Source organism: Borostomias antarcticus (assembly GCF_949987555.1).
Source record: "Borostomias antarcticus genome assembly, chromosome: 1".
NCBI lineage: Eukaryota > Metazoa > Chordata > Actinopteri > Stomiiformes > Stomiidae > Borostomias > Borostomias antarcticus.
The window spans coordinates 53,591,096-53,616,491 of record NC_140234.1 but is presented as its reverse complement, the minus strand read 5'-3'; the positions used below and the strand labels follow the sequence as shown (position 1 = coordinate 53,616,491).

The 25,396-nt window shown below is 40.7% G+C and overlaps 2 protein-coding genes across 2 annotated transcripts; both read left to right on the top strand.

Moving 5' to 3' along the window:
- Nucleotides 1–918: 918 nt before the first annotated feature.
- Nucleotides 919–5,907, top strand: LOC311309843 (zona pellucida-like domain-containing protein 1; the record flags this gene model as incomplete). The annotated part of the gene is made up of 10 exons (XM_084439168.1): nucleotides 919–1,027; nucleotides 2,064–2,284; nucleotides 2,450–2,631; nucleotides 2,770–2,842; nucleotides 3,003–3,100; nucleotides 3,433–3,513; nucleotides 4,147–4,318; nucleotides 4,654–4,756; nucleotides 5,480–5,509; nucleotides 5,732–5,907. The coding sequence occupies 10 exons, from the start codon at nucleotides 919–921 to the stop codon at nucleotides 5,905–5,907; spliced, it is 1,245 nt and encodes a 414-aa protein (XP_084295294.1).
- A 2,635-nt stretch (nucleotides 5,908–8,542) lies between these two features.
- Nucleotides 8,543–18,558, top strand: LOC311307755 (zona pellucida-like domain-containing protein 1; the record flags this gene model as incomplete). Its single annotated transcript, XM_084436620.1, has 10 exons — nucleotides 8,543–8,639; nucleotides 8,890–9,110; nucleotides 9,505–9,689; nucleotides 9,909–9,981; nucleotides 10,200–10,297; nucleotides 10,452–10,532; nucleotides 10,888–11,056; nucleotides 11,269–11,374; nucleotides 11,946–12,023; nucleotides 18,392–18,558. 10 exons carry the CDS (start codon nucleotides 8,543–8,545, stop codon nucleotides 18,556–18,558), a joined length of 1,275 nt encoding a protein of 424 aa, XP_084292746.1.
- Nucleotides 18,559–25,396: the final 6,838 nt, after the last annotated feature.

Below are 25,396 nucleotides of genomic sequence, written 5' to 3'. Positions count from 1 at the left end.
GTAGGCCACGGCCCGCTCTCCTCAGCACCTGATGACAGCTTCATTCACGCGCCAGGCCCCCTGCTGAGGCCCGCCGTTTGTGTGGGATGACAGACAGAGATCAGGCCGAGGGGAGATGAGTGGGAAACTTCCAAGCCCGCTCAGGTTTCGGGGCGCCGTGAAAAGATTTGTCCTGACCATTCAGAGTTTCCCATGTTCCGTGGGACAGCACTTTTTGTTGAAGTGTTTGGATAATGAGTTGCTGGGTATCTCTCTTTCTCTCCCCTTCCGTAAAACACACACACACACACACACACACACACACACACACACACACACACACACATACACTGTGGCATGACAGAGTCTTCCATTCGGTTGCTTGCTGCAGCTGAGACCACATGGAGCAGTGCTATAGGTGTCCACTGCAGACGAGGTAAGAGGGGTTCCCAACCACAGCAAGTGGGGTTGTAAGACTGGTGTTAGTAGATTTTACATAAAGTGGAGAGTGGGGTGAAAGGGGTTGAAGAGAAAAGGGAATGGAGCAAAGGTTTGGAGAGAAGGGAGTGGGTAACAGGGAGGGGAGGGGGGGAAATGGGTTGAACTGGGACCCATACTTAAAAGGGGTTGGGTAGTGGGGCTTTGGGGGATTTGGTTTAAGTGGCTAAGGTAAAGGGGCCTGGAGTAAGAGGGGTTCCGAGTAGAGGGAGAGCGAAAGGGTTAGGGGACCAGGGAAGAGGGGTTGAGGTCAATAAAAGGGTCCAGTACAAGTGGAAGACTACATCGGAGATATTGAATGATTTGGGCAGGATTGAAAAGAAACCATTTTAATTTGAAGGTACAGTAACAGTACAATTGGTAATATGGTGTGCAGCACCTGAGACATCTGGGTGATGACATTCTGAGAACGAAAATGTGTGAACCTCTCCAGGTGTAAAGATGGAGCGAGTGTGTTTTATCCTCCTTCTGATGACGAGTAGGACCGCTTCAGCCTTCGCACAATTTAATGGATACAACTGTGATGCCAACTACCACAGCAGGTTTCCCGGTGAGGACTATGAGCACTGTGTAAAATTCACATCACATACACTTGCAATCTGTCAATTATACTTCTTGAGATATGTCAGTATATTGTGTTGTAACCTTCAAAAACATCATCTGCTTTTTACTCCTCTATGTTGTGTTTCTCTCACACAATTCAATAATAACATGAAAAAAACTGATTAAGTATATGGTTAATTACTGTAAGTTAACTAAAAACTAACAGCTCTCTTTCTAGTAAGTAATATTTCTAGTAAAAATGTGGCTAAATAAAAGGAAAAATAAATAAATAATAAAATAATAATAATAATAATAATACTTATTATTATTATTATAATTATAATAAATAAATAAAAGAGCAAGTTGTGCTACTGGCTGTCCCTAAGGTTTCGGCAACTTGTTGCGGCTATAATAGCACAATCATTCTTCTCTCCTAAAAGGTACTAGACTCTTTTTTGTTCTGTTAGGGATTCGAATTTGGGGCATTTTCGTCTAATTTCCAGTAAGAAACTTGTAAAGAGGAAGTGTAGCTCTGTGTCCAACTCTCCTCTGGAGCATTGCTGGCAGAATCTCTCCTCTTTAGGCAGCCAGGTCTGCCTGTGTCGACCCTTTTAAATGGCTAGGTTGTGCTCACTGAGCCTGTACATAGTCAATGATTTCCTCAGTTTTTGATCTGAAACAGTGGTCAGATAGTCTGCCACTGTGTATTCTCTATTTAGGGCCAAATAGCATTCAAGTTTACTTTGGGTTTTTGTAATATTTTTCCAATGGTTAATATAATTTTCTTTTTGTTTACTTATAATTTGGTTGGGCCAGATTATCTGAGGAATGTCCTGAGGTGTTGAGGGGTAACTCTGTGAACATAGTCTCAGGACCATTTGGCTGAGGGCACTTGTCTCGCCTTGGCGTTTAAAGGCTTTGTGGTGGTAGGAGTCGAGGTCACTGGTTCTTAGATGCTGGTAAAATTTGATGGATCTTTTTTGGATCTCTCTCTCTCTCTCTCTCTCTCTCTCTCTCCCCCTTCTCTCTCTCTCTTTCTCCAGCGGAGCGGGACATCACTGTGTACTGCGGGGTTCAGACCATCACATTGAAGATCAACTTCTGTCCGGTGCTGTTCTCAGGGTACACCGATGCAGACCTGGCGCTCAATGGTCACCATGGTGACACACACTGCCGGGGCTTCATCAACAACAACACGTTCCCCACGGCAGTGCTGTTCAGCATCAGCCTCAGCACCCTGGAGGCCTGCGGCAACAGCCTAGTGGTGAGGCGCATACGCTGGAACTCTATCACAAACGCTTTCAGAGGCATGGTCATACAGAACAACTTAGCTATATATTTCAAATTTCTGCAGCATATGTTTGGTCACACAAGGTGTTGTTGGCTCATTATTTGTATTCTGAATCAGAGGTAATGTTTCTCTCCACAGGTGACTACAGCCTATGGGGCCAATGCCTATGGGAACATGTCCCTGGTGCAGATAGGAAATGTCTCGGGGTACATAGACACCCCAGACCCTCCAACCATCATCAGCTACCTTCCAGGCCTGCTCTACAAATTCAGCTGCAGCTATCCCCTGGAGTACCTGGTCAACAACTCACAGCTGGCATCGTAAGTTCCTGCCAGAAATATTATAATATTCTATTTCTTAAAGGGGTGATTCGACTAAAGCTGGAGTCTTGAATGACTAATGAACAAGCGACAGTTGCTTCATTTGAAGTTTCAATCAAACCTCAATTTGTTCTGTAGATCATCTGCTGCAATATCAGTAAAGGACAACAATGGGACGTTTGTGAGCACTTTGAGCTTGATGCTGTATAATGTGAGTACACGGTAATGTCCACTGTAGTGTCCTTTTTCTGTGTCCTACTATGATGTCTCATTTTTGTGAGTAACATGAGTTATCAAGAGACTAGATACATTTTACTGTGACTGTTGGATGTGGCAGCCTATAGATTCACTGCCTGACTATTTCTTTACAGGACTCAACCTACAACCAACCTCTCTCTATTCCAATGGCTGGGTTGGCTTTGAAAACCAGAGTATTTGCTGCAGTTAAAGCCACAAATCTGGATAAACGGTAACATTTAATATTGATAATTCCCCCAAACATATCACATGAGACCACTGCACTCCTGTTTATTATTGTAGGCTTATGTGTTACATCATAATTCTGGATTCCTGTAGTCCTCCTGTGGTTCTCTCACATAGTTCAGATGACATAGACTTGGTGAAGTCTGCTGTTGACCATTTAATTCAGCTCCACCAATTGGGATTTATTCACATTCACCTGTCCTCATTGGCTGTGTGAAGGCGCCAGCCCAGAAACCCAGAAAGTCTGCTCTGTCCTGTCGTGTTGTCTGGTTAGATCTCTATCCAGTATCAGCCCCTCACCGTTTTGTCTCTTTGTAGATGGAATATCTTGATGGACTACTGTTACACCACCCCCTCAGGGAATCCAAATGATGAACTGCGCTACGACCTTTTCTTTGGGTAATCTTGCTTTTTCCCAAATGATTCCTGGATGAACCAAAGTGCCCTATTACCTATTCACCCGTCCACTTACGATACAAACCCTCATAATGGTTTTCCTGGTGAATGACAGAATATTCTCATTGAGTATCTTAAAGGGGCGCTCCGAGATTTAGAACATTCATCTTGTTTTTGCAGTTACTCGGAGTGTAGTGGAAGGATGCAGAATTAAAGCTGTTTCTTACTATAATCCAGGCACTTCAGAGAATCCATGCTCCAGTTTAGGTTCGAACCGTCGACCCTACAATCATGCAATCTGCTCTACCTCCTGAACCACAGCCATGACTGTGATTTCAGTGGTCTATCTGGCCATTTGATCAATTGGTGCAATCTGAAAGCACTACCAATCTTTAAAAAGTATCTAAAGCTGTTCTAAATTGTTCTACTACACCCGTAGTAAGTGCAAAAACAAGCTAAATGTTTGAAATATTGGAATGCCCCTTTAAATACAGACCTAGACATTTAATTTCCATTGCATCCTGTGTGTGTGTGTGTGTGTGTGTGTGTGTGTGTGTGTGTGTGTGTGTGTGTGTGTGTGTGTGTGTGTGTGCGTGCGTGCGTGCATGCGTGTGTGTGTGCATTCTTTCAAAACAGCTGTCACAAAGACCCACAGACAACAGTTTTTGAGAATGGGAAGAGTCAGATGGGTCGTTTTGCCTTCGAGGTGTTCCGTTTTGTCAAACACAGACACCAGAAAATGTCCACTGTGTTCCTGCACTGTGTCACCAAGCTTTGTCGGGTGGATGATTGCATTATGCTCATGCCAGTAAGGATCATTATTCTAATATCATTCTTAATCTAAAGGTGTTTCCAATATGTTGATGAACTGCTGTGTCGGTTTCAACTATCTAGCTATGACCTTCTCTTATAAATTTGAGTCTAGCAGCACCAGTGCAACCTACTTTACATGTGTTGCATATCATATTATGATAGCACTGTGCCTGCGGGTGGCACTTATTGAAGGCTTTACTGATGATGACTGGGGTGTACAGTCACTTACTCTAGACATGTGCATAGCTTCGGGTAAAAGCGTTGGCTAAATTACCCAAATGTAAAAGTCTTTGATTGATGTGATTGATCTGAACATGATATGGTTGGTAGATCTGTGGTCGTCGGCGTAGAAGGGACAACGAGGAGAGTACGGCATCCAGACCAGCGTCTGGGAATGCCATCATCACCGCTGGACCCATCATTACCAGGAGTGGTATGTAACAAAGTCTAATCCGTCTACACAGTAATCTATCTTCTGATAGAGTAACAGGTGTCACTGCATCGCTTGATGGCTTCCACCCTACTTGGGTTCGAACTTGGGTCCTCAGACCTCAGACAAACACATGTGACCGCCTCTCCTAAACACCACTTTAACCAGCTACGCCACCGAAAAGCTAGCAATTTGATGGCAGGGATGGGTGGTATTTATACTGAGGAGTGACTTTAACCAATTCAACTTGGATCCACTCACCCCCCTAAACTCACTCCATACACACCACAGCGACCCCTGGTCGAGCTGAGCCCAACCACGTATCCGGGTCACGGCACCACTTGCAACAGGTGTCACTGTGTCAATGTCAATGTCAATGTCATTTTATTTATATAGCACCATTCATACAAATCCATGTAGCACATAGTGCTTTCCTTAAAAAAATATAGGTAAAAACATAAAACTGTGTCGCTTGTCAGTATGCCTTCAACCCTACTTGCCCACACTTGGTTCAAACTTAAGTCCTCTGACTTACCAACACACATCTCTCATAAACACCGCTTCAGCCAGCTATGCCACCGAAAAGCTAGCAATTCAATGGCGCAGGTGGGTGGTATTACTATACTGAGGACTGAGTTTAACCAGTTTAACTCAGTTACACTAGCTAATAACTACTATGGGCTCCATATTTGGAAATCAGATAAATTAAAATATATCTCTTTACAGATGAAACACCAACTAATAACTCACAACTCGGTAAGCTCCCAAAGTTTACTAAATCTTTCTTATGTATTTTCTCTTGATGGAGAGTTACCAAGAAAATGTGATATCTGTGGATCTTAGGGCAGTGTTCACTCAAACATGTTGTGCTTCTCTTTTGTGTCTCCTATGTATTATTTACCATACCAGCTTGTGTCAAAGTGTGTGTATGTTGAAGCCTGTATGTTGAAGCCTCTGCTTTTGTGTGTGGTAATCCAGCTGCGTCGAATAACCTCTCCCTCCCGATGAACCCACTGACCAGTGCGCTGCTATCAGGTGTGGTCATTCTGGGTGGAGTCAGCATTGGCTTCTTCCTGCTTTCTCTCCATCTGCTTCGAAGAGTCCGCCTCCCATCTGCCACACCCTCTGGCACCTGGAATCCCAGCTTCAAATGAACACCCACTCCTCTCAAACCCAGCCCCCTCTCTCTGACTTTCTCTCTTTAACTCTCTCTCTTTCTCTCCCTGTCTTCCTTTCTCTCTCCCTCTCTCTCTCTTTCTCTTTGGCTCTCGTTCTCTCTCTCTTCCTCTGTCCATTTCCCTCTGTCTTTAAACAATTCTCTTATTCTTTATTTCTGAGTTTCAGCCTCCTACTGTGGCTAATATTATTTTCCTTGCCAAACTCTGTCACATGCAGTATGTACATAAACCAAAGTACATAATGATATTGTAAATATTTCATTTCCCATTGTGTGCCAAAGAACGGTCTTCCCCATACTGTTCTTTGTTTTTAGCTGCCCTTTGTTTCTAGCTGCCCATTGTGCTTTGTTTTTAGCTGCCGGATCATACACTGTTTTGAAAGGAAATCATGTGAGGCTCATCTGGATCATCCCCTAGATCATCATGTGAAGCTCATATTTACTACAATACCTCAGCCTTTTTGTAATCCCATTGCTTGGTACAGGATACAGTTCCATTAAACAAATAAGGGTCATGAAAACTACCCAGTCACCCATAATGACAGAAAGGGAACAAAGGCCCGCATCAAAACATTATTTGTTGTAGCTATTTGATTTCAATGACACAGATTTGACCCATATTAACCCAAGAAAATGTAGGCTACTTTACTAACATGTGAGAAGATGAATCTTAGATTGATTGTAGCTTCTATAGTAGCATCTATATCCAAAGACCACAATGATGGATGACTGACTTTGAATAAGCCAATTCAAACTCAAAGCTTTTAACTGACAAAGGATTGAATCAGAATCAGGAGTTTACTTAAGTTTGAGTGCTGTTTTTTTGTCTTTTTTTACTGTGTATCTTCATTTTCAAATAAAGATTTTACAAGTTATGATCATATTGATGAATGCATGCATCAGTAAACATTTTTGTTGATATATTGTCAAATCCTTTCTTGTACTCCTACTAGGCTGTGGACTTTTAAATGTTCTATGAATAATGATTAAGAAGGTTGTGTAATGTTTCTCAGACTTAATAGCTGAATTGCATTACATTGATTTCCTTGGACCATTAGGAGCATTGCGTTCCTGGTGACCTGATGGGACATGTCTAATTATGCATCTGCGTCCAGTTCTAACCCACACTACACTACATTCCAATCCATGATTTCAAGAGCTATTATACACTTTCAAAGCACACAATGGTCATCGATGAGTGAGTGGAGAGAAATGAATACTATCATCACCCTCTCGTTTTACTTTGATAACCGATTTTGCTTTTCTTGGGATGGGGATGGTCCAAGGCAAAGTCTAAATCAACGCTGCATTCATTTTCAAGGGGTGACCTACAAACATATACATGTAATCAGGTGAGGAGGTTGAAAGACCCCTTAGCATGTCATGACTATGATTATGTTAAGTGGAGTGTCCGTAATTCTCGCCATGTTTTTGTGCACTTGACAATAGAGCGAGGGCAACACCCAGTACTCTGACTCTGACCCTAATCAGACTAAATGTTTCCTCTTCCCAGGTGGCTCACCTGACAAGATCAGGTAACAGCTGCTGTCCTACACATGACTCCTTTGAGTTCACCTTGAAATCTTAGAGAAAATAAGAACATCTCTTGATGAGAAGTTTGAACCGTAGATCTTTTTAAAGAGCTGCAATTTCATGGTTCATTTGACTTTCTCATAAAAAATACTAACAAACACCAGTGTTTTTTGAGTGCCTGGGGATTTCCTTGGATTCCTTGGAGAGGAAATGGTCAAGGAGGTCATAGTCATACTATACCAAAATGTTATAACCCAGCCATTTTAACTAACCATTATCATAAAGGGGGTAGGGTTATGGGAGAGACAGTATCTTGTCAGTCATTCATAATTTAATTAAATTGCGACCTGTCCAGTGATAATGTGTTATGGTCAAAATAAGGGTCAACCCCGTTGCAGTAAAACTGAAACTCCTTGTAAGGGAAGAGAAACACCCTTACATTGTGTGTGTGTGTGTGTGTGTGTGTGTGTGTGTGTGTGTGTGTGTGTGTGTGTGTGTGTGTGTGTGTGTGTGTGTGTGTGTGTGTGTGTGCGTGTGGTCCCAGAACACCATGAACCATACTTCATTTAGTTTCATATTAGCATGCAAAGGTGTGGAGGATCGCAAACAAAGCAACCTGGACATTGTCTAACATGTAACTTTGAAGGAGGACTGTGTTGGGTTTCATCATTTGCCTCCAGGAAAGCACCAGTGTACCTCAACCACAAAAGTGAATTGTTCACACTAACTGAGACAGCCCCACCAAAGTAGCATTGACCTTGTTTCTAACCAATCCCAGGAAAGTGTGAGAACCATAAAACTCTTATAGGGTGCATATATACACCGAGCTTACGCTAACCTAGCATAATTCAGCTAAAAGATTGAAGAGGTAAGATCAGCTATGACAGTTGGCTTTATAGTATTGTTAGGAATACAGAGTCAAACCAATAACATATTGTGCCACTTGACATTGGATTGTAAATCTTGCTTTGGACTTATAGATGGTGCATTTTGCTTTGTCTTGGACTTCATTTATATGCGGTTTGCACTAACAACTGTGTGTTTTGATTTAGACTTTTTTTGAAGGGCAGATTGTTGAGATGGCTATATCCAGCTTCCTCATCCTGACCTCCTTATGCATAGTGGGCCATCAGGCCCTTAACTCATCTGACTGTGGTGCATTCGCCCGGCAACCAGGTATCTCTCCAACTACCCATCTGAGTTCCTCCTTGTCTTAGCTGCAATCTGGGTGGCAACTACTGTTGTTGGGATGCAAGGATGAGGTGTTCGGGCTTTCAGTCTGATTTAAGACATTGTTTGGATTCCATCTTAAATAGCTTTGTTTGAGAACAAGGGCAACTGTACTTTCTGCAGTATTGTTCTGTATTAAGACACTTGAATCCCTTGTTAGTCTTGCCAAGCGAAAGTATCATTTTGCGTTCATCAGAGTACACCGACATCTCGGTGGTCTGTGGGACCTCCACCATAGACCTGGCTATTCTCATCTGCCCGGCTGTCTACACTGGATACAACGAGAGCTTGTTGATCCTGAACCACATCAAGGATATAATAGACTGCCAGGGCACTCTGGACACATTGGTGATTCCGCCAGTGCTGAGATTCAGCTTCCCCCTCCGTGAAGGGAATGCCTGCGGGAGTACCTTTGTGGTGAGTTTAGCATTAGGTCTCTGTCCTGTGGATTGTAGTCTAAAAACTCAGCAGAATGCAGTAACAGCCCTTGGCTGAGGGTACTGGTTACATTTAGAAAGAATAAATATAAGTATAAATGTGATTCTCATCACTTCATACATGGGAGAGAGCTGAGATTTGGACTCCTGTAAATTTGTTCAATCAGCAATGATTGTTGACTATATTTTATGTAGAAGCAATAAAGGACAGAGAATAATGGGATTTAGTTTAAATTATTTTAAAAAGTTACCTTTCATCATATTTACCTTTGTCCATTCATATTTACCTTTTGTCGATTCACATTTTGTCCAAACCTGTTTGTCCATTCATAGCAACAAATGTGGAAAATGCATAATGATGTTATGTCTTTCAGACCACGAATGCAGCTGGCACGGGAATATTCTCAGACTTCTCCAACGTTCAGTCAGTCAACGTGAGCGGTGTGGTCCGATCATTTGATACTACCCGAGGGACAGTCACCTACAATGCTGAGCTGAAATATTACTACTCCTGTGCTTATCCCCTGGAGTATCTCATCAACAACACCCAGGTGGATGTGTAAGTGTAGGCCTGTACAGTACCTTAACCTTGTCCTCTCAGTCTTTCTCAGATTTGATATGCAGACTACTCACAGAGCAATTGAATTTCACACTCATACAGTTTTTCAGTTCTTCAGTTTGTCTGGGTTAGGTATAATTGGGAAACCATATTGTGTTTGACGCTTCGCTCTCTCTCTCTCTCTCTCTCTCTCTCTCTCTCTGCTCTGCCCTCTCTCAGGTCATCTTCCTCCATAGCTTTGAAGGACAACAATGGCAGCTTCATCAGTACTCTCAGCATGTCCCTGTTCAGAGTAAGAGAAAAGACCTGTCTTCCGCCAGTCACAATCCTCTCATACACACTTCACAGACTGTCATAAATGGCCCTCTGCCAACTTGGCCAACTGTAATGCGCCCTCTGTAGTGCTATCCCAAATATTTTATAATATACATCTGTAAACCTCATTATTTTATTATTTTATAATGCTTTTATGATTCCACTCAAATGATTTACTTCATTTTTCTCTACAAGGATGAAAATTACACCACACCCCTCATTATACCACCTTCAGGTATTGAACTGAGGACCACAATCTACGTTCAGGTTCTCGCTGCCAACCTGACATCCCAGTAAGATCTTCGCCATTATACTTATGCTGTCATGTCGTCAAAACCTTAACAAATAATTTGGATTGTTTTCATCCTTTCAACCCTGATTTTCTGTCTGAAACCAAATTTCTGTCAGTGTGAAAAGGTTCTGCCTGTGACATGTCTTTCTCCACAGGTACCATGTTCTTCTGGACCGGTGTTATGCCTCAGTCTCACCCTTTCCCTCCAACTCAACAGTCTTTAATCTCTTCGTCTCGTAAGTCAAAAAGAGAGAGAAAAAAAATACACATCAATCGATATTGAGGTGAAAGTGTAAGTTGCCCCTTTCATATCACATAAGTGCCTACATAAATTTTGCAACTGCTAATGTTTAACTGTACTTCATGCTTGAGCTGCATTCAGCCATAGTCCACCTGTGAGCTACATTTGTACAGAGCCTCTTCTCTCAAGTGTATCTAATATTCAAATGGAGGTGTAGTTACATCATCTGAAGTGCCAAGGGGGCCATGTTCTTAAAATGCAACATCATCTATACAAGAATTAATACTCTCTCTGTATCTACTGGTGTGATGTGCAAATGGGCACTTGTGAGGTTCGCCTTTTTTCAAAAGGTGCTCCATAGATACCATGACCACCATGTTGGAGAACGGGGTGAGCCAGAAAGCTCGCTTCTCCTTCCCGGCATTCCGCTTCACCGAGCAGAGAAACCAGACCATCTCTACCTACTACCTGCACTGCATCACCCGACTCTGTGAACGCTCCACTTGTGAAAGCTTTCAGGTAGCCTACAAGACAACACTGACTCCATTGACAGGACAGGGGTAAATCTTCTGGAGAGTTACAGTAGCCTACAGTACATAATAACCCTAACAGGTGGATTGAATTATTGCCATGTGATAGAATTCATATCTGGTTTTAGGCAATTGCTCTGTAAGGACTAGTATGGGCCCTATGCTCTGTTAACTCTTCTCTATTACTGTATTTCCATACAGCAATGTAAGAGGAGGAGGAGGAGGGCCGTGGAGACCACCATAATCAAGGATGGCATTACTGAGCAAACTCTCCTCACACTGCCAATCAGGACCAAGGTTGAGGGCAGTAAGTCCACTGTCTTTCTCTCTTTCTCTCTCCAGATATCCATATACATTTAATGTAAAGTACTTGGAGGGACCGCACAGATGATATAGCATAATCATAATGAATTATTTAAGTAATTTATTTTTAGTTTTCAATGTCCATATAATGCAAAATAATTTTGAAATGATTATCAACACTGGTATTTCTTCCTTCCAGCCCTTTTCTCCAAAGACCAAGGTAAACATTATTATTAGTAGTAGTAGTAGTAGTAGTAGTAGTAGTAGTAGTATTACTACAAGTAGTAGTAGTAGTATTATCATTGCCAATATTATTATTATTATTATTATTACTACTACTACTGTTATTATTGCTGTTATGATAATAACATTATTATTATTATTGCGATTGTTTATTATTATTGTTATTGTTATTATTATTATTGTTATATTTTATTTATGGGACTTCTTGATTGAATAGTCTTAGATTTTGAGGAGATCATAATAGAATTAGAGTTATTATATAGTCAGTTGGGAACATCTTCCATTGCTTTTTGGTGTTGCCAGATACTAATCCTGTGTTCCTTTGTGCACAGCGCCTACTGGTGGTCCGGACTATGAGAGAGGCGCTTCTGTTGGTCTGGGAATCGCTGTGGCTGTTCTCATTGTAGTCGGTGTGGCTGCCATTTTGCTGGCTGCCACATTTTATCGCAAACTAAAGCGAATAAGCTAACAATGCCAAAGCCTTCAGGGCATCAAGAAATCTGACATGACTTTTACAGGGTAACATTTCCATACTGGTGGAGGTATGAAAGTAATGCGATCTTGTACTATATGAACCTTGACTATCCTTCATATTTCCAGCCCCTTATGTTTCTTTGAAACTGTGGTAGGGATGGAGGGGAAGTTTTTCATAATTATGGCTAGTACCATAATTATTGATTAAACTTCATTGCTGATTCACAGAAAAGGGACAAAATGAGAAAACAAATGTAAAAGATGCAACATTTTTATAAAGTTAAAGGTCTTTTATAGATTCAGCAGTTTCTTTTTGCCTCATATGGAGAAGAAAATGTAGTATTCCGCAAGTGCTGAGATTGTTTACATCTGTAGCTGCTTACTGTATGTACAACCCCCCTCTATATCTGTAAATGAACCATGAGCAGGGGTGATACAGATATATGACTCCTGACCCTGAGAATCATTATCTTTCTCTAGATAGTTAGAGGGCCAAGAGAGTTTGTGCAATCCAGAGCCTGGAATTAAAGTGCAGCACTCTTGATGTTTGTTGCATGTTATGAATGGAAATATGGGCATGAAGAATTAACTTGGGTTGCATATTGAGTGTGCCATTACCATGCATTCTAGTGGTTCTAGAAACCCAAAAGAAGCATAATTGAAACCATGTGTTAACCACTTTGTGTTTCACAACATCCAGAAATATCACATTAAGGTGATTGAAGTTCAGAGGAGCTGCATGTCAATTCTGTTATTTATTGACATTTAATCATGGCTTTTACGATAACCATATTGGAAAGACCATGATAACATTTTTGTGTACAAATATGCTCATTCAAAACACTACAAAATATTGCATCTAAGTCTAAATACTTCTGCGTGATTTATACTCAGGTGGGATTGTTTGTGGTCGAGAAAGTTTAAGGATGATGTTTCATAATGTTGTGGCAACTGTTCTCGTAAACATTTGTACATTTTCAAGAAGTGATTGGTAGCAGTTGTTTATTTGTGTTCTACGTTTTCATGTTTGCATGCATTATACTTATTAAAGCGTGCAAAATGTTAACTATTCCTCTAATCGTAGCCCCAGAAATATAGCTCTGCATGCCATGATTTCTACACACTGAAACTTGAAATCACAATGCAGATGACTTTACTTCTTATGGCAGGGTTTTGTGGTGGTTCTATTACTCAGCAATCAAACAATTAATTAACAGAGAAAATAATGGACAATTGCAAGGATTTGGTTAAGTTGGAACTGACCCCACAACAACCCTATTTCATAATTGAAAGTGTAGGACTATCATCAACTTTTTGAAATGAAATGACCAGAACAGATATGAATATTAAATTGTCCGATAGACATTCCTATGTATAGGCCTAGTGAAATAAGGGTAAGTAAATGACTCTCTGGATATGTTGGTTTTCACGTAATTCTCCACTAGAGGGTATCTAATCACCATTTTTTAAACTGGGAATTGCCACTTTGGGACTCAATGGTAAAGTACGAACTGACAAAGGATTTGGGGAGGGGTAGGTGTATGAGGTAAGCATACTCAATGCAGTTCACGCATTGACCTTTTTTTCACAGAAGAAATGCCTTAATTGGATAAATTGTATTTACTTCCCCTTGAATTGAACATCTCAAAACACATCTCTTTCAAGTTATCTGAACTATACATTTTAAATGCTAACTGAAATAGGGAAAAAGATTACATGACATAGAATAGAATAGAATAGAATAGAATAGAATAGAATAGAATAGAATAGAATAGAATAGAATAGAATAGAATAGAATAGACTTTATTGTCCCCTCAGGGAAATTTGTCTTGGACTCATTTGCTGCACGTATCAACTCTATACATAGAAACAGAGGATGGACAACACATCACTTGTCTCTCATACATATACTACACACAACACATTGTCCACAACATATTGCACATACAAAACACATTGCACATATCACTCACAACACATTGTACATACACAACACATTGCACATACACAACACAACACATTGCACATACATAGACTATTGCACACAACCCACGTTGCACTTGCCCCAGTGAAAGCGAAGAAAAACACCTTGACTATTGCCACAACTCCATTCCTTCATTTGGCCCCATCAACATTCTAACTGCGGTCGGCACAAATGAGTATTTAAAACGATTCAATTTCCAACTGGGCGCCTTGTACCGTCTGCTCGAGGGCAATTGTTGATCGCTTTGTTTGTTGAAAAGTTGATGAAATTTAGGTGGATATGGCCTGTAGCCCAAAGTATAGTGAGATGACTGCCACCTTAAAACATAAAAAGACTACTCTCCTGCTTGGTTGAAAAATGATCTAATTATGACTTCATACACATTTAAGTGGGCCATGAGAAAGTCCATGACAAGATGACCCACTTAAAACAGTAAGGGATACATCAGCCTGCTGGGAAATGTCCTTCAATGATTAGAGTAATTGTGTGTTAGATATAAATCTCATACGGTTTCTCTCAAGTGAATTAAAACAACAAGGACAGGCGTGCAATCTCTTTCTGTAATGGTGTGGACATTAACCTTTAGCTGCATATGGTAAGCTTCCTGAATGGTCGATGGGGGATGGGTCTGGGGTGGATGAGTTTTGAGGTCTATCTGTCTGTTGGTTGTCCTTGTTGATGTATTTGTCTGTGCCAACAAATGTCCAGATGGGCACGCTGAAAGTCAACTCATGATCATTACAGTAATACAATAATATCCATGATTCCATTTATTTTTGAGTAACTGCTGGTCTTATTTTCAGAAGAACCGCAATATGTATGACACCAATTTCTTTTTGTGTATACTGAGCAAACAGATTACAAATCTTGTTGAGATTACTGACATACATGAGGAATAAATAAATCAAATCAAACACTTGGGATTGACCTTGTGCCCATACCAGTAATCTGAACACAAAATCTGACAGAGGTCAAAATATTTGTTATTTTTGTTGTGCTGCGCTAAAAACAGATAATAATTCTTTATCAAAATTACATTCTAACATTCACATTCAAATTCAAATTCACAACATGCAGTATCTGGGTCTCACTGAGCTACTGTTGTGCATACTGTACATTAAGATTCCCAGTTATGTAGGTTAGCCAAATGAAGTGTCATTATTTCCTGATTTATTCCAGCCATCGTTTTGCCAAGGTTTCTGTAGTAAAAAATCAAAAAATTAATTAATAAACAAACAAACATTAGATGCCTTAATAATGCTAGTCAAGTCAGTTCTTTGAAAGGAAAGTACCTCTGCAGGCAATCATGGGCATCACTGAGAAACAAAGCTGAACACAAAAGAGCCGTAAAGAATCCCTTTAAAGTTACTGTGGTGCTGCAGTAAACTGTTATAAACAGACTACTCTGGGAAGGAGGAGAAGGCCATGTTAGAAGATTAAGGCTGTACAATCTATGGCCTCAGCACCCAGTTAAATTCCGCAAACTCTCTCCGTCTAAAAGTCGCTATTTTCAATAGCTAGGCATGAGGATAGTAGACAAAGAGGGTTTGGTCAGTGGCTTTGTCTTTATTCAAACAGCGGTGAAGACAAAGAGAGAGAGAGAGAGAGAGAGAGAGAGAGAGAGAGAGAGAGAGAGAATTGTAAATCCCTCTGCAAGGAGGAGTAATCCTGCTTTAGATGAGCAGCCCTGTTTGTCATCTGAAACAGCTTTTAAACTCACATATTTTGGGACTGCTAGACTGCTTACAATGTTGACCCCTACAGCAGAAAACTGCTGTGGAATTCATAGATGTGTGGCCACCCAAGAAAAGGGAATTTTAAGTATCAGGTGTACAATATATCAGCACCCCATCACACCACCAAAGCCTTGAGAGTGTAGCAAGATTCACTTTTATTAAGTCTGGTCTAAGGCTCTTTGAGAGTGAACACCTGCAAACACATTATTTTCTTCCCCTCTGCTTTACAGCCATTTATATTTAGGGTCAGTGATTCCCTGGCCAGCATATGGCTTATCATTGATGCCTAAAATAAATCTACTGAAATGTAAAATATCATCACCTTGTCCAACTTCATCGTCACATATTTGTCAAGCTGTCCATCAACCTTTCTACATTTGGCTACTTGTTAATGATTGATACAGCACCTCTTAATGTGATGGATGAAACCCCCATTTCATGCTGGGGAGGGGTGGGGTGGGGGGTGGGGGGCAGGGCCCCTCCTTTGTTGGTGAGACACACACCTGTGGAACAAAGGCATATTCAATTAAAACCCCATAAATAATGCAAAACCAGACTGGCCGAGAGTACCCAGGAAGACTGGGGGACACAGAGCGCCAGAGCCATCTCCATTTTGGTTTGGAGGCTACATCTGAAAAGGATTGTAGTATCAGGCATTGATAAAATTACACTGAATAATGGCTCGAGTTCTGTTGCTGCCCAGTGCCTGGTCATTTTCCATGTCCCTACTACTTTTTGCTTTTACTTAAACAAAAGCTGAGTTTCAGTACAATTTTAAGGGAATCTTACTACAGAATGTAAATCATGTAAAGTGCTGACTCTGTTTAGCTCATTTGATATCTCATACCCCCTGATTCAGCAAGCGCTGAGTTAGTTACAGCACTTGACTCTAGGGACGAGTAGGGTGGGAGCCAGGATGAACAGGGAAAATGTTGTGTTGGTTGGGAAATCAGCAGAGCTGAGTCTCATTACTGTGGAGTGAGTGGGCAAACACCCACACGCCCTCTCTACTGGAGGAATGCATGGCTACTTAGCCTTATACTGACTTAACACTATTTCAGTCTATAGGAGCTCTGAGGGGAAAGCCATGGCACAATCAGACACACCCGTGTGCACTCATCCAAAACCAATGCCTCTGACACTCTGTCTGAGACGGACCGCTGTACCCCAGTATCCCTGTGTGGTGGCTGGGAGACCTGCGGGGCAGGATCTGCTTTCATAATTCATGAGAGTCACCAGACATCTAAAAACTGGGGTGCGGGGCCCCTGTTTGGCTCCACTGACCTCTTTCATTATGCATACAGCACTCTCTGACCCAAACTAAAGACTACGCCTCTCCCACACAGAGTACTGTGTAAGCAGAAGATACATTGTAGTTGGCTCAGCCAGTCCCACACTCCAGACACAGCAAACTGGCACCCAATGGTTGAGTCCATGTAATCGCAAGTCCTCCCTGGTGGAGACTACCCTAGGCTTGCATGTGATTAAGTTTCAGATCGAGTGATTCGGTTTGAGGCACGCCCAGGCAAACTGATGGGCCGTAAAGCAGTGGCAAACAGTGTGGCACTTAAGAACATGGTTAAATCAGTCTCAGTGCAGTCAAGTGCCTACTTCCAAGCCAATACAGCCAAGCAAATTGGAATGAACTAAGTACAAGTTAAGAGGGAAAATTATAATAGCCTATCAAAAACCAGTGAAATTACCAACTGACATTTATCCCTAAGATGGTGGCCTGGTGGATCGTCTTTGGGTCACTTTGCAAAATGTCAGAACTGTGTTGCAAAGAGCAATTTCACCATTGAACCAGATGGGTATCCAGGATAAAAAATGTTTGACAAAATAAATGCTGTATGTGAGTCAAGCAATATTTTAATCTCTGACAGACATGAGGAAAACATTGAACAAAGTTTCACACTTTCTCCACTGCTAATACAGAATGCATTGCAATTTAGTTACAGTAGTTTATTTGGTAGTTTTCTATGGCCTACATTGTCGAAGCCTTTGAAATGTTTTACAAACTCCCTCCTTGTTAACGTGTGAAGGTCCTTCATGTGCTGTACCTAATGTCTGACTCCACATATGAGGTGAAACAAAACAAATGCATGCGCTATTATTCTTTTCTTCATAGTTATGCCCGCAGGGATAAGGTGTTCTTGCCAGGAATACTCTACACTCTTCACCAGCACTCTCTCTTTCTTCATATCTCTCTCTCATTCTCTGTCTCACGTTGAGACACGATTCCATGATTTAATTAAAACTCATGGCAGGCCAATTGTAAAGCACACAGTGCATAACACCTTATTGACTGGGGCTTACTCATACTGCTCCTAACCATTCACTTACTGCATGAGACACAGTGTTTTCTTTTTGCATGTTCACTCTAGCTCAAAGGAGAACCATATTTGGAAAGTGTAATCTTTCAGCTCCTAGAATCAAACCACAAAGAACCTGACAACGAGCTGAATAAAGATTAACACTGTTATACAGTACATGAGAGGATTTGATGATAAAGCTTTGCTTAGTTAACTGGAGGGGATGATATAAAACATGAATTTGTTCACTCACTGCGCTGCACTCTTTTTAGAATGCTGGGGGAGGAGGTCCCTGTGGGCCAAGCAAGCAGGAAGCTTCATACAAGCAGGCTTTTCCCATGACACGTCTGTGTTAGAAGAGGGATTCTTCATCTTGTTTTCAAGGGAGCAGAACAGCATCCGAGCTCTCGGCATCTCAATCCTCAGCATGGCTCTCTGAGTGCTGGAGGCCAGGCCTCATCCTCAACCTTCATTTGATTAAAGATTTATACCCTTTCAGACATGTTTTCTCTCATTTTGGGAAATTATTATCAACTGGGAGCTGTAGTTTAGAGAAGGATGTTTTTGTTTTTCTGTACTTGAGGTACTTGAGGGTTGGCAATTTGAGTTATACACATGAATATATCCAGTTTGGCTAATGGCTAACTTGGATCCATGAGTAATGAAGGATTCTACAGCCCATAACCACAGGATCTGACTCAGCTGTTTCTGCTGGAAGTGCTTGTCCGTCTGCGCCCTCAAGCCATGATATCTAATTGGCAGTGATATCTAATTGGTCTGAGAATGGATATGTCAAGCTAGGTCTCAGCCTGGGTAGTGAGGACTGACAATGTAAAAAGCCTCCTCTTGCACAAGTCACAAAATAAAAAATTAGAATGAAGGTGCATTTCCCAAAATTCCACATTAAACATTAAATTAGTTTAACTCGTAAACTTAAGCTTTGGATGAGCCTCAAAGGGAAATGGGGCAGAGAGAATTAATCGGTTCTTTAATTAGTCCATCAACATTTTTTAAAAGGAAAAAGAGAAAAAAAATCCACAGGTGGATTAAGTGAGAAAGTGGCATGAGATTATTTTGAGGGGCGCTTATCAACATTAGACTGGTATTCAAATGTTTTAATAGGCATTCAAAACTGTCAGAGGTTGCTAAGGAGCAATCTGAGGGAGTGCATGGCATGGGCTCTCTGTTGCTCTCAGCTGTCCAAACATGCGTGTGAGTGCACATACATGGGCATGTGTGTTTGAATGCTGTAGATGGTCATCACTTAAAAACATTATAGACTCACAAATGCTCCATTGTTGCTCATAGATATGGGGGCTTCTATGAAGGCCATGGGGCTGACCTCTGGCCTGGTGGAATGTTTCTGGGGCTGGTGGAGCTTGTCCTGTTTTGAGAGAAAGAGAGAAGTGCCAGAAAGCCTCATGGATATAGTTGTATGGCTCATACTACAGTCATAAAAGGATACAAAAGTAGGAAAAGAAATGACAATGTGAAGACCTTGAGCAAGATTCTTAATAGTCTGGATAAATGTTATACCGTCAGAGGTGTCACATCAGTATAGCTTCCACTCTCACTTTCCCACACTGGGTTCGATCTCGGGTCCTCTGACTTGCCAGCGTGCAAGACTGCCTCTCATAAACACTGCTTTAGCCAGCTAGCAATCCCATGGCGCGGGTGGGCAGTATTTATATTGAGGAGTGAGTTTAACCAATTCAACTCAGTTATATTAATATAATGTCTATAATATGCTTTGGTATTTCTGCATATTTCTACATTTCTGAGAATGCCAAATATTAGAAATTACCCAGAGCAAAGGCATTGGAAGGTATGGAATGTGATGCTGTCTGGTTTGTTTTCCTCATGACAGTTGCCACGGCTGCTGAAAGATGAATGAGACATGACTTGTTTTCTCTGGGTGGCAGGTATAGTACCTGGGATCCTTTAGAGAGACAAAGAGGAGGCTGACTAATATTGGAGGGGTGGCTGCCATCAGAGTTGGGCCGCTACTCTCATTATCAGTCCAGGCAGAGTCTATTTCTTAGAATATGTATGGCATCAATGAATAATGAGATGACCCTTCACCCCTGGCTCCCTCCTATGCCACACTATCATGCAGCTCATTCAGACCAAATGGATGTGGAGGCCTGCTTATTTTCCCTGATAGTTTTAAAAGTCTTTCCATTTCCCTCTCTCCATTTTCAACTATGATATTTCAGTTATTTTTGGCTCTTTCCTTGGTTCCATGTTTTTCATGTTTTTATTTTCATATTTCTCTTGGTTCCACTGTGAATGGCTTTGGTCAGAGATGAACCCCAAACTCTAGTCATACAGGTACAAGGCAAGCAAATATTATGTAGCATACAGAGTATTATATGGTGATATATTTATACCATGCTGATTAAAATCAAGTGTATCATTGTCTTTTGCCATAGTCTTTTGTCATACAGTCATGGCCAAAAATATTGGCACCCATTGCACTTCTGTCAAATAATGCACCACTTCTCCCAGAAAATTGATGCAATTACAAATGCTTTGGTATTCACATGTTTATTTCTTTTGTTTGCATTGGAACAACGCAAAAAATCTGAGAAAAAAAGCCAAATCATTCTATACATAATTTTACAAAATTAAACAAAATGGGCACGACAAAATTATTGTCACCTTTTCAAAATAATAGTATTTCAAGCATGTGGTGCTCCTTTCATTTGTAATTAAACTCACCTGCGGCAAGTAACAGCTGCTGGCAATATAGAAATCACACTTGCAGCCAGATAAAATGGAGAAAATTTAACTCAACCTTTGTGTTGTGTGTCTGTGTATACCACACTGAGCATGGAGAAAAGAAGGAAGATCAAAGAATTGTCTGATGATTTGAGAACCAAAATTGTGGAAAAGCATGGACAATCGCAAGGCTACAAGTCCATCTCCAGAGATCTTAATGTTCCTGTGTCGACTGCACAATATCATCAAGAAGTTTACAGCCCATGGCACTGTAGCCAGAGATGGGCAGTATTTTAATTAAATGTATTTAAAATATGTATTTTAATTACTTTAAAGTATTTAGTAATTTGTATTTAGCTTGAATTTTAAAAGTAATTTGTATTCTGTAATTAATTACACATATAGCCTGTATTTATGTATTTTAAATACATAAAATACATGTTTTTATTTAATGGCATTTTATTCTGAAATGACATGTTTATCCTCCCCTTTGAAAAAAAAAAACACTATTATATATTATATTATTATTATTTACTCATGTCTGATTGGCTTAGTTTACGCCAACAAAAATCTCATGCCTCAACATATGAAATCTGAACCAATACATCCCACCTATCAGAGGCAGAGTAGCATCGGTATATTGTCTGGGAACCCTCGTGTTGCAGGCAGCTGGAATTTCTCCCGGAGACAAAGGTAGGTCTATGTAACTAACATTAAACTGACTATGATCAGATATTGTAGGCTATGTTAAAGCAAGCTTAATGTTATTGCATGGCACTAAAATGCCCAACAGAGCTATTTGAAATGTGCTTTAGCTGTCGCTCACCCTAGCTAGCCAGCTAGCCAACTCACTACTAACGTTAGCCTAGCTTTACTGCTAACGTAGTAACGTGGTTGAAATAGTGCTAGTAAGCTAGTGGTGTCTTGTGATGTAGTAGTTTGGGACTGGGGAGCTTCACTGGCGAACCATATTCTTAATGTTAGCAACTTCTCTAACTGAGGACACATTTCTAGCATACAGTAGCATAAGTGAACCTGTTAACGTGCACCCGTTAACATGAAGCGGGATGCAGGGGGGGGGGGACTGAGTGACTGCAACAAGTCGTTCGTCTGAGCCACTTGTTGCACAGCAGCTATTGTGTCAGTCTAGCTCACCATATGTAAGTAATGTTAAACATGATAAGCTCACATGAAAATGTGACAGAATACGGCAGTAGGTATTAGGTGTCTAATGTCATCAAGGCACCTGGTAGCCCAGGTAACAGCAAGGTGTTTGTCACGGGAGGTTTGGAGGTAGATCAGTTCTAAATACCAATAATATTGCAGTGAGAGCTAAAGAAACCAGAACATTTCACATTTGTGAGGCTGGAATCAAAGATTTAAGAGGGGAAAAACTAAAAACAAATGTCTCCAAATGATTAATAAATTATCAAAATAGTTGCACATTGAGTTCATAGTTGGCAATACATCAATGAATCCACTAACATGGCACATCATTATTAGTTTTTGTAGAATGTATTTTTTGTATTTTAATTACATAAATACATAATTATAATTAATTAAAATGTTCAGACTAATATTTTGTATTATAATTAATTATATTTTTTGAGCAAGTATTTGTAATTTGTAATTAATTACATTTTGATGTATTTATTCCCATCTCTGACTGTAGCTAACAGGGGTGTCATTTGGGTATGGCAAGCTATGGCATTCGCCATACCTTGACTTCTAGACATTTTTTTATTTTTATTCTGAAATATGTTTTGTCATTTTATGGGATTTTATCCGCTCTACACATACGGGCATAAATTCTTTTGCACCGCACCTCGTGACCTCCAACTGACTCATTAGCATAGTGGACGAGTAGTGCGTGAATAGAATAGTCTACAGTCCAACCTCACCAAACATAACTACACGTTAGAGTGTTCGTCTGTCATTCTCATTAAATCAGGTGGGTTGATTCAAATTCAAATGTAACATGAACAAGTCCATGTCATGTTGTGTCTGTCACTAAGAACACGTTGTGTTATTTGAGTGAAAAACCGGACTTAAAGGACAAGGCTACACAATGTGAGTGTAGCCTACAGACGGAGAATAGCCAGTCTGCACGCTGTGCGCATGCGTGCTGGAGCAAGTGGGGAAGCTGTATTTCGTTTCTAAAGACGTTTCTAAAGATCATATTACAGAGGCATGTGAAAACCACAACAAGCTCTCGCTCTATGTAGGCACAACTAGCGATTCATAACTACAGATTGATGAAAACAACCGTTTCGCGGCAAAAAATAGATTTTTTAGAAGCTGCATCCTCAGTGCCCTGTCCGCCGCCATTACGTGGATATACTTGGCTCGCGCTGGATTTTAAATTTCTTCTACAGGCCTCCGAATTACACCAAAATTGAATACTAAATATATATATATATATATATATATATATATATATATATATATATATATATATATATAAAAAAGAGAGTGTATTTTGTTTTGCATGCAGACACTTTTGAGGGGTGTCAACATCCCAGGGGGACAGGCTTGGACAGAGAATCATCGACAAGGGGTTTTCCTGCTGGAAGAATATGCAGAGCCAACTGAGAGAGCACAGCAAGAGCAAGCGGCACATCAGTGCAGTTGTGGCACCAAAATTGACTATTGCACAATTGATTCTACATTTTTTTCAAGGGGGTACACCCCCCTTTCACCACCATCCCCACTCTGCCATACCTTGCCTTTTGCTGAAATTACGCCACTGGTAGCTAACTTCCCTGGACGTGGACGGAAGAGAAAAATTGATGAAAGATTGTAACGAAGGATTGTTCAAATGGTGGATAAAGAGCCTCGATCAGCTTCAAAACTAATTCAAGCTGATCCGACCAGGACCCGGATCGCGATCCAATCCCGACCAAATCAGGTGCAAACAGGGCCCATGATGGGGACTGCCCTACAGTACAAATAATCACTCAGGTGAACCCCATAGTCTCTAATTAATTTTCCTGCTCCCCTGGGAACCAAAGATCACTACAGTAGACACGCGCTGGTTAAAAGTTAGTGTCAAAGACTGTACAGTTAATAACACAATCTCGGTAAAATAATGTTAGGTGAGAAAAGGGATTCATTATAGGAATGATTTTGATAACCAACTTGCTCAGCTACTGTAGCTACCCATCGAGTTGTGTGTGTCATCATCAACGATCCTCACCCAGCTGTCAATCCGATTGAGACTGGCCAATAGGAACGTGGCCCCGCCCATGACATTATTTTCCTAGCGAAAGCAAAATCCTGACACGAGAGCAAAGACTTTGAGAGAGAAGAAAAATGTTTTGAGAGAAACAATTTTTGGGAGAGAAAATGTTTTCACACTGATATATATATATATATATATATAATAATATTTGATAGTAAAAAAGTTTTTTTTTTTATATTCTATGACAAAATATTTTCTCACAAAACTTTTTTTAGTTTCAAATATTATTATTTTTTGTTATCAGTGTGAAAACCTTTTCTCGCAAAGATTTATATTTTCTCTCAAAAATTTTTTTTCTCTCATATTGTTTATTTTCTTGCATGTAAAAAAGACACAAATCGAATATTCTCCCCACCGTTTCCGGGTACTCAGGTAGTGTATCTGCCTGTGTTCATGTTCTTCCCACGTTCACAAGGGTTTCCTATCAAGAACCCCAATATAAAAACATGCAGAATAATAGATCGCTCTTCGGTCCTGTCCCTGACCATGACTTGGACACTTGGTTGATTTGGTCCCCGGGAGCCATTAATGAGGCTGCCCACTGTTCCTGGCTGCCCCTGGAGGAGGACAGCTTGGTTGGAAAAATGCAAAGGACAAATTCCACCGGCGACCTGAAGTTGCATGTGTGTGATGTGTCGGCGCTCATGTGTGTAACTTTGTGTGTCACTTGCCGTGTGGTGATTGACTACTAGAGGTCCGGTAATTATTATAATTATTTCGGTTTGTGGCATGAAAGAAGAATAGGTTGGGTGAATTCACTTCGGTTGGTTTGTGGTGTACTCCAGAGATGATGATTTCGTTTAACCGATTTGATTTATCTGCCCCTGGTGTTGTGTTGTGAGTAATGCTTTTGCAGAGTTTTCTGTGAGTCAGATGGGTCATGGATTTGATAGATAGGTGGATAGATAAATGTATATCTCAGGGCATACAAGACAAACACGTGTCAAAGTGTAACCTAAGGCTTGTGTGTGTACACCATATAAATACTGTATATCATGTTGCTGCACAGAACATGACATTTACACCATGTACACAAACATGACTGTATGTATACTACACACATAATTATTCACATGGTGAACACGAGGGACATGTGCTATCTAGGAAAGTAGCTCAGGCAAGTTTCTGTGTTGTATCGGTCACATGGTTTAACAATGATATAGCAGCCCAGCTGTGTCTTTAGACCATGTAGTGGAGCTTTGTTATGGGCACTGCATGGGCCAGAGGAGCATTGTTTCAAAACTATTTAAGGTGTGAAGAGGATTCATTCAAGTGGATTCATTTAGGTTGTAAGTGGGAGGTATGATTATTGTTA